The 10,442-nt window shown below is 39.1% G+C and overlaps 1 protein-coding gene across 1 annotated transcript in view; it reads right to left on the bottom strand.

Annotated features, from left to right (window-relative positions):
• Positions 1-3,145: 3,145 nt before the first annotated feature.
• LOC103507002 (sericin 1-like) overlaps positions 3,146-10,442 on the bottom strand; it is a 38,614-nt gene continuing 31,317 nt past the window's right edge. Inside the window, exon 2 of the mRNA XM_026821960.1 lies at positions 3,146-4,222. Coding sequence (XP_026677761.1) covers positions 3,283-4,222 — 940 coding nt within the window. The 3' untranslated portion in view covers positions 3,146-3,282. The remainder of the gene's footprint in view (positions 4,223-10,442) is intronic.

Raw genomic sequence — 10,442 nt, 5'->3', positions numbered from 1 at the left:
AAAAATCGAGGGATTGATTTTCTTCAGATCTTTTTAGTCCGTCCTTCCTTTATTATTACTAATAATAAAAGGTATAGTGGACGGACTATTGTATTCGCTTCGGTGTCTGTCAGTCCGTCAGTCTGTCCCCATAGAAGGACTTATCCAAACCTGGTCGACCTATATTCAAATTAAAGGTCTTTTTACCAGGAACACGAAAATGGTGGTGCAAATTTTGAAGTGGTATACCAGGTACTCTTGGCTCTGGTCGCAGCGGTAGCTTGGTTGATGAAGACTTGACAAACAATGTCCTATAACGTATTTCCTTTCGAAAACAGATGATTTCCCCTCTTCCGAACTCGTCTTCCCTCTTTTGGCGTGGTAGCCTCCCTTCAAGCTACCGTGGCTGGCAACGACAGAAAATGAAAAAGTCATCATCGCAAGAGTCAAAAGAAAAGACACCGCAGACAATACTTCTCTGGGAAACATCGTGAGAACAATGGCGGAAAAGGTTAGGGAAAGCCTGGGACATATTTTACGACTTGTCTGTCTGCAAACAAGATTAATGGAGACGAGATACAACAAGAAGAGAAGCGGAATGAAAGAAGTAAAGAAGAGTGGAAGAATGAAAGAGGAAGAGGAGAGGTAAAAGATTAAGAAAAAATGAGGAAGAGGAGAAAAGGAAGAAGAAGAAGAGGATTGAGGAGACGAAGTTAAAGAAGAAGAAGAAGAAGAGTGAAAGAAGGAAATAAAATAAGAAGTAGAAACAAAGAAGAGTAGAGAAGAATGAAAAATGAAGAGGAGGAAAAAGATTAAGAAAATGGTGAAGAGAAGGAACAGGAGAAAAGGAGAGAACGAACAAGAAGAGGAGGAGAAGAAGGAAGGAATCATTTGGAATGTTGACGAATATGTTCAAAAAATGATTGAAGAAGCTTGAAGCAATTGTGGGAAATTTTACCCAGAAAAAAATATTCTAGAGAGCAAAAAAAAAAAAAGAGAGGAGGAGGAGAAGAAGAGGAAGAGGAGAAGGAAGAAGAAGAGCAGGAGGAAGAAGAGTAGGAGGAAGAAGAAAAAGGAGGAGGAAGAAGAAGAAGGAGGAGAAGAGAAGAAGGAGGAGGAAGAAGAAGAAGAGGAGGAGGAGGAAGAAGAAGGAGAAGAGGAGGAGGAAGAAGGAGAAGAGGAGAGGGAAGAAGAAGAAGAAGAACGAGAAGAGGAAGAGGAAGGAGAAGAGGAGAAGGAAGAAGAAGAGGAAGAAGAAGAAGAAGAAGAAGGAGAAGAGGAGGAGGAAGAAGAAGAAGACGAAGAGGAGGAGGAAGAAGGAGAAGAGGAGGAGGAAGAAGAAGGAGAAGAGGAAGGAGGAGAAGAAGAAGAGGAAGAGAAGGAAGAAGGGATAAATTAAATAATAAAAGAACCTGAAACAGGACAGGACTACCTCCTCGTACAAAAGGGTTTCTAGAGAAACCTCTGGGGAAATATAAAGAGAAATGCACACGCGTCGCGGCTGTGTCAAATGCCATAGACATAGCCTAGCAGAACACACAAAGCACAGTGGAAGAGGAGAAAAACACGAATCAAGGTAGCAAAGAGAAAAAAAAATATGGAATATACGTAGAATAGAATAGAATATACCTTGTTAATATCTTGGAATGTCGTCTTGAAATCATGTTCTGTTGATTCATTGCTTGTTTAGGCTAGGAAATTTTCGACATAGCTCATGCACTTCGGGGATATGTGAATCTATGTTTTTTGTGATGAATAATTTGTGTACTTAGGTATGAATCTTAGTTTTTGACTTCAAAAGCTCGTTCAATTTCCTCAAGATTTTTATAAAGGTACACCGAACAATATTCTCTGCCACGAGGTATGTTGAGATTGTTAAGAAGCTGTCAATATTTTAAACATGATGAATTTTAATGTGGTATTTTGCCATTTTGAAAATCATCATTTATTTGTTACATTTCCAAGATTTCTCCATTTTTAATTTTCCACTGTTCTAGTCCTTGAAATGACTTGAAAAATTTATTTCATAGTTATTAAAAATTAATTATTACTGAGTATCTATTAATGAATTATTACTGGGTACAACTGGGTAGACAACAAGATATCCATTAATGATTTATTACGGAAAGTGGCCAAAAAAATAATAAAATAAAATAAAAATAAATAAAACACTAGTGATGTACCTACCTGTGCTATGTAGATTTGCATTATTATTTTGATTTAATTTCAATTTATCGTTATTATTTATTTTTGTCTTTGATGTTTTTGCGGAAGAAAAAAATATAACTTTCAAATATCAACTTTTATTCTATTTGGGTATATTTAATTGAGAATTATCATTTCTTTTTGTTATCTTTGCACTATTAATGAATTTATTTAATTTAGACATCCTTTGTTAATACTATTTTACTCTCATGTTCTGTTGATTCATTGCTTGTTTAGGCTAGGAAATTTTCGACATAGCTCATGCACTTCCGGGATATGTGAATCTATGTTTTTTTTTATGAATAATTTGTGCACCTATGAATCTTGGATTTTGACTTCAAAAGCTCGTTCAATTTCCTCAAGATTTTTATAAAGGTACACCGAACAATATTCTCTGCCACGGGGTATGTTGAGATTGTTAAGAAGCTGTCAATATTTTAAACATGATGAATTTTAATGTGGTATTTTGCCATTTTGAAAATCATCATTTATTTGTTACATTTCCAACATTTCTCCATTTTTAATTTTCCACTGTTCTAGTCCTTGAAATGACGTGAAAAATTTATTTCATAGTTATTAAAAATTAATTATTACCTACTGAGTATCTCTATTAATGAATTATTACTGGGTACAACTGGGTAGACAACAAGATATCTATTAATGATTTATTACGGAAAGTGGGCAAAAAATAATAAAATAAAATAAAAATAAATAAAACACTAGTGATGTACCTACCTGTGCTATGTAGATTTACATTATTATTTTGATTTAATTTCAATTTATCGTTATTATTTATTTTTGTCTTTGATGTTTTTGCGGAAGAAAAAAGTATAACTTTCAAATATCAACTTTTATTCTATTTGGGTATATTTAATTGAGAATTATCATTTCTTTTTGTTACCTTTGCACTATTAATGAATTTATTTAATTTAGACATCCTTTGTTAATACTATTTTACTTAAGTTGTGTTTAGCAAGTATCCATTACTTGTAAGTATCCATTGCTAAACATAACTCGAGTCAAATTTCTTTGTAGTAAGTTATCTTTGTAGTTTATGTTGTACACGTATATTATTTTCTTGTGTTTGTGTTTTCTGTTTTAATGTAGATTCTTACCTTTGTAGTTCATGTTGTGTCCTGAGTCGTACGGCAAGGGAGAGTACTCGCACAGGAGCAGAATGTCATCCTGATCTTCCAACGCAGTCACCAGAGAGTCGTCCAAGCCCGAATTATCCTCACAAGACACCTGATATTGTAGCGAACTTCGCGACGCCCGCTGGGACACGGGACCGCTCGCGTAAACCTGAGCGAAGCGCGAACTATTTCGAAAACTGGCCGACGCACGTCCGCTCGTATTGCTCGCACTATCTGTACTGACGAGTGTCTCGGCGCGAACTAACTCGCTGTGCTGCTGGCTCGCCGAGGACGTGGTGGGGGCGCCCTCCCCTCCGCGCGCGTTCATCGATTCTCCACCTTTACTGCTTTCCCCTCTCACCGCGCTGCTACCGCCCCCGCTCGCCCCGCTCCCGGCGCTGCACGTTTGACCTGTATTCGAAGACTCCCCGTCTCCGCCGGTGTGAGAGGGGAAGGCGGTGTTGTGAGCTCGACTTGGCGGGCCGTTCGACGTGGCAACGCTGGGGTTGGTAAGGCCGTTGGGGGTTTTGTCGTCTCCACTACTCCCGGTGGTGCTGAGCTGCGGGAATAGCTTGGGGGTTTTGGCAGCGAGCGGCACACTGGCTGGCTTGCTGTTGAGGGCGTTACTGAAGGAGGTGGTTTGGAACGTGTGGTTGGGGGCGGTCGTGTTGGGCTTATTGTCAAGGTCAGTGAGGGTTTCATAGGGTTTGGCGGTGCTGAGCGACTTATTGTCCAGATCTGCGAGGGGTTCGTAGGGCTTGCTATTGCTGTGAGAGGCGTTGAGAGGTTTATTGTCAGAGGCCAGGCCCAGGAGGTTCGCCTGCGGGGTGGTGTTACTGGTGGGCGTGGAAATGGTGACGGAGGGGCGGCGCTGTGACTGGGGTGGTAGGAGAGGAGTGGCATCGCTGAAACAAAATGGAGAAGGTTTGGAATTAGAACACAAGAAATGAAACAGTTCTAGAGCTGGGGAAGTGCATTAAGGGAGGGAATGGAAAGACAATTGAAACTTTGTGTTTGTAACAAAGAACAGAGTCACCAAGTTAGGTAAATAATGTTCGCTGAAACAAAATGGAGAAGGTTTGGAATTAGAACACAAGAAATGAAACAGTTCTAGAGCTGGGGAAAGTGCATAAGAAGAGAGGAACACAAGAAATGAAACAGTAGCTAGACTTTGGGAGGGAATGGAAAGACAATTGAAACTTTGTGTTTGTAACAAAGAACAGAGTCACCAAGTTAGGTAAATAATGTTCATCACATAACTACATAATTACTACATGTATCACATAGCTAATTACTATTATTTCTGCTCCTTGTAATACTGTTCCGTGTACCTACTCCTAAAGTAATTATCACAGAACGATAAGCTATAGCTAAAATTAGCGTAATAAGTAGGTAAGTAACAACACAATTACGTATGTTACAGTCATATAACCTAACTAGAGCAAGTACATAGCAAGCACTAATACCAAAGTTTCATTAACAAAAACAATGCTTCATTATACTGATTGACTAGTAATCTTTCATTATTTAAATTAAGCGATAGGTTACTGTGCTATCATTATTGTGGTCGAATTCTCAATGTTGAGGATAAAATTTCGTGTCTCGGACGGGATTGAACCCACGCCCTCCTGTTAACCAGGCGAGGATCTTAACCTCTACACCACCGGGGCAGGTAAGTAGGTAAGGTGTCAAGTAAAAGAAAAAAAAAATGTGAAACCTTGGGATTTACAAATGGTTATAAAAAAACATGCTTCCATTAGTATTCGAACCCACGCCTTTCTGGTTATCAGATAAATGCCTTCCCACGACCAAGACAAAAGAGGACACTGCAAAAGTAATAAAATAATGGGAAACTAGAGTGTGGTATAGATAAACAGAGATAGATAGATCTAAATATTAGATAGATAGAGGGACAGGTAAGTACGTACGAAAAACACAAAAACCCGCGAGTCAAGTAGGTAGTGTAGTGTAGGTATAGTAACGTACTAGTACGAATGTACCTATAACGTACACTGTACAGCGTACAGGTGCACGCAGCATGATTCATAAATCTGGATCTCTAGGCCTATGGATGCCTTTGTTCCGGGTAAAAATCGGGAAATCCGTATAGGTATGCCGAAAAAAAAGTTGGCAACGCTAATTCGAACCCACGCCTTTCTGGTTATCAGATAAATGCCTTCCCACGACCAAGACAAAAGAGGACACTGCAAAAGTAATAAAATCATGAGAACCTAGAGTGTGGTATAGATAAACAGAGATAGATAGATCTAAATATTACATAGATAGATAGAGGTAGAGATAGACGGAGGAATAAAGAGAAGAAGGGAGAGATGGAGAACGGTTTAGAGAGTGGGAGGGAGAGAGAAAGAGAGAGGTATATATATAGTGGGAGGGAGGGAGAAAGAGCAAGAGAAACGAATAAAACAGAGAGAACTTTATGGCTTTTCGAAAACAGTAATGTTCCGTTTGAGGCAGAGAGAGAGAGAGAACTCAAAGATAAGGCGAGTGAGAGAGAGAACTCAAAGATAAGGCGAGAGAGAGAAAGACAGAAATAAATAGGGAGAAAGAGAGAGAGGGGGAGGGAGGGAGAGAGAGAGAGAGATAAAGAGACGAATTGAAAAGAATTGGAATAAATCAGGAGAGACTAGTTGAGGAATTTAGGATGAAAGAAGAAGCAGATGGAGGGAGATATGGGATTAAAGGAAGATACTAAAGAAATAGGAGATAAGAGACACATAGAGGGAATGAGATGGATAGGTAAAGGGATGGAGAGACAGATAGACAGGAAGAGGGAGAAGGGAGAGAGAGAGAGAGAAGCAGATGGAGGGAGATATGGGATTAAAGGAAGATACTAAAGAAATAGGAGATAAGAGACACATAGAGGGAATGAGATGGATAGGTGAAGGGATGGAGAGACAGATAGACAGGAAGAGGGAGGAGGGAGAGAGAGAGAGAATGATAGATACATCAATGAGAGGGACAGAAAAACATAAGAAGAAAGAGTGAATATTAGAAAAACAAGAAAAGACAATGAGAGAGAGAGAAAAGGCTGACAAAAGCTCAAAGCCATATAGTCAAATAAACTGAAAGACCTACCTAATACAATAAAGACAAACAGACAATCCCCAGCTGACAACCAAAAGGAACATGGGTAGGAAAACAGCGAAACGTGTAGAACCTACGAAACGAGGCACAAAAACCTTGGAAAGCCAGAAAAAAATATTCTAGAGAGCAAAAAAAAAAGACGAAGAAGAAGGAGGAGGAGGAGGAAGAAGAAGAACGAGAAAAGGGGGAGGAAGAAGAAGGAGAAGAGGAGAGGGAAGAAGAAGAACGAGAAGAGGAAGAGGAAGGAGAAGAGGAAGGAGAAGAGGAGAAGGAAGAAGAGGAAGAGGAAGAAGAAGAAGAAGAAGAAGAAGAGGAGGAAGAAGAAAAAGACGAAGAGAAGGAAGAAGGAGAAGAGGAGGAGGAAGAAGAAGGAGAAGAGGAAGAAGAAGAAGAAAAAGAGGAAGAAGAAGAAGAAGAGGAAGAGAAGGAAGAAAAAGACGAGGAGGTGGATAAATAAAATAATAAAAGAACCTGAAACAGGACAGGACTATCTCCTCGTACAAAAGGGTTTCTAGAGAACCTCTGGGGAAATATAAAGAGAAATGCACACGCGTCGCGGCTGTGTCAAATGCCATAGACATAGCGTATCAGAACACACAAAGCACAGTGGAAGAGGAGAAAAACACGATTGAAGGTAGCAAAGAGAAAAAAAAAAATATGGAATATACGTAGAATAGAATAGAATATATACCTTGTTTATCCTGCTCGAATGAGACTGAAAAGTCCCTTTACCCCAGCAGTCTAAACAGGGACTAGGGTTATTTTATGGGTTCAATAACATAATACAGGAAGTTTATAGCAGAAGTAGGTATTATTATTATTGTAAAACATCAAAACTCTGTTCCGTGTTGATTTATGCCGGGCGTCTCTTCAAACTATTGACGTAGGTTTTTTTTTTTTTAAGAGGTTTGACAGAGGGAACTGTAACTGCTATGGTCTTATCGTCCCGAAATCGAAGAGAGAAGGAAGACAGGATAGGAGAAAGCCAGCCGTTCCGAGAACGAACATTATACCATCAGGATAAAATCCGCCCCGGTGGGAATCGAACCCGCGGCCTAGCGCTTACAAGGCAGACGCAATAGATACCAACTAAGCTAACTAGGCTGGCTGTTTATAGCAGAAGATCCAATTTCCGATACGATGAAATTTGTTTTGCACATTGCATACCTAAAATAATTTCACGGCATTCATACAAATCGGATTTATCAAAGTCTCAGTAAACTTTTTCGTAATGTCTGCCTTGTAAGCGCTAGGCCGCGGGTTCGATTCCTGCCCGGGGCGGATTTTATCCTGATGGGATAATGTTCGTTCCCGGAACGGCTGGCTTTCTCTTATTCTGTCTTCCTTCTCTCTTCGGGACGATAAGACCACAGCAGTTTTACAGTTCCCTCTGTCAAACCTCTTAAATAAAAAAAAAATAATAATAATAAAATAAAAAAAACTCGTTCGTTTAACTAGTCTAGATAGCTTGGAGGGTTGCTCGTTTGCCTTGTAATCGCTAGGTCGTGGGTTCGATTCCCGGGTGGATTCGGGTTTCTTCTCGGAACGGCTGGCTTTCTCCGATCCTGTCTTCCTTCTCTCTTCGCTTTCGGGACGTCTCGTCTTTCGTCTTGGCAGTTACAAATTCCCTCTATCAAACCTCTTACAAAATAGGTAATAATTTTAAAATAAGAAAAAATATCGTCCTTTAATAAAGCGTACAGAATTAATACCAAGTAAGTACGTACGTAGGAGTAAGTATGTATGTACATACAGTTAATAAGTACTCACTAAGACTTTAGGAGAACGTTAAATTATTAAAAAGGTACTTAAGTAAGACAGCAAGAAGTATTAAGTAATCCAGAACTTCTAACTGACTTAGTGAGTGACTTAGTAACAAAGTTACTGTTTTATTATGTACCTATCTAAATAAGTAGGTATAAAGAACTTGTAAAGTTTAAAAGGGATTTGTGAAACATGTAAACATGAGAATACCTATACAACGTAAATGGATATGTAGGTATCACCTGCTTTCCTACTTAGGTACCTACCTACCTAATTTTGTATGATTCTCTTTTAGTATAAAGAACTTGTAAAGTTTAAAAGGGATTTGTGAAACATGTAAACATGAGAATATACAACGTAAATGGATATGTAGGTATCACCTGCTGTCCTACTTAGGTACCTACCTACCTAATTTTGTATGATTCTCTTTTCTTTCGTCATAACATGAAAGTAAAATCAAAAAATCAAATCAATAATAATAATAAACTGAATATTAAACAAATTAGGTAGGTACATAGGTACTTTTAGGTACTGATTTTCTTTAACCACGATCGAATAAACTACGGGCTAAAAATTCCCGGAGGGACGGGCCCAGCTTGTCTTACTCGTCCTAAATTACTGTTCTTGTCTTCCTCTTTCTCTTATTTCTTCTTCTCTATCTTCCTTGATGATCTTTCTCTTTAATTTCCTTACAACTTACAAGACATAACACTCAACGAAACACCCTCATAATTTTAGACTGCTGGGGTAAAGGGACTTTTCAGTCCTATTCCGGCAGGATAATCAAGGTACATTATTTTCTATTCTTTTTTCCGCTGTTGCAGTTTACCGCAATTTTTGCCGCAACTAAATTGTCCTTAGCGCCGCAGCAAATCAAACTTGTCTATACCCCAAGCGATTAATTTTTCAAGAGCTCAGAACTTTTAGAAGTGTTTGAAAAGAAGAAGACGAAGAAGAAGATGCAAAAAAAATAAGGAAGAAGAGAAGAAAGAAAGAGAAGGAGGAGGAGGAGGAGAAGAAGAAGAAGAAGGAGGAGGAGGAAAAGAAAAAGCTGACAAAAAAGTAATAAAAAAATAATGATAATAATAAAATGCAATAAACTTTTTGATATTGACATTGGGTTTTTCACTTCTTCATCGTCTTCTTCTCTTCTCCTTCTCCTCCTCCTCATTCCTTTTTTTCTTCGTCTTCCTCTTCCTTCTCTTTACCTTTCTCTCCTTACATTTCGGCCTCTCTTTCTCCTTCTTTTTCCGTTCTTGTGTCAAAGGTCCAATGTGTACCTATCTTGGAATTCTTGGAAATAATAATAAAAATAAAATATCTTTACTATCTCGAGGGTCAATGTAATGGAAAATAGAGTTGTTACAAACCTAATGGAAAGATAAATCGAGATAGAGAGAGAGGAGAGAGAGAGGAGCGAGAGAGAGAGAGAGAGAGAGAGAGAGGAGAGAGAGAGAAAGAAAGAGGGAGCGGGAGAGAGCCAGACAGAGAGGGAGGGAGAGATTTATATCAAATACCTTCAGGCTGATCTTTCTCTCTCTCTCTCTCTCTATTTTTCTCTCTCTCTCTCTCTCTCTCTCTCTCTCTCTCTCTCTCTTTCTTCTTATCTTTGGTAACCTCATCAGAAATGATAAGAGTCCTCTTAGAAAGAAAGAGATGGTTAGAGGTCGATCAATAACACATCCACACAGAATTATTTTATTATTATGAGAGATTTATATCAAATACCTTCAGGCTGATTTCTCTCTCTCTCTCTCTCTCTCTCTCTCTCTCTCTTTCTTCTTATCTTTGGTGACCTCATCAGAAATGATAAAAGAGTCCTCTTAGAAAGAAAGAGATGGTTAGAGGTCGATCGATAACACATACACACAGAATTCTTTTTTTTTTAAGAGGTTTGACAGAGGGAACTATAACTGCTATGGTCCTATCGTCCCGAAATCAAGAGAAGGAAGACAGGATAGGAGAAAGCCAGCCGTTCCGAGAACGAACATTATCCCATCAGGATAAAATCCGCCCCGGAGGGGAAACGAACCCGCGGCCTAGCGCTTACAAGGCAGACGCACTACCAACTAAGCTAACTAGGCTGGCATTACCAAAAAGTTTACTGAGACTTTGAAAAATTCGATTTGTATGAATGCCGTGAAATTATTTTAGGTATGCAATGTGCAAAACAAAATTCATCGTATCGGAAATTGGATCTTCTGCTATAAACAGCCAGCCTAGTTAGCTTAGTTGGTACTAGGCTGGCGCCCTACC

This window comes from Diaphorina citri, unplaced genomic scaffold (assembly GCF_000475195.1).
Source record: "Diaphorina citri unplaced genomic scaffold, Diaci psyllid genome assembly version 1.1 scaffold280, whole genome shotgun sequence".
Lineage (NCBI taxonomy): Eukaryota > Metazoa > Arthropoda > Insecta > Hemiptera > Psyllidae > Diaphorina > Diaphorina citri.
This window is presented reverse-complemented; position numbering and strand designations above follow the sequence as displayed.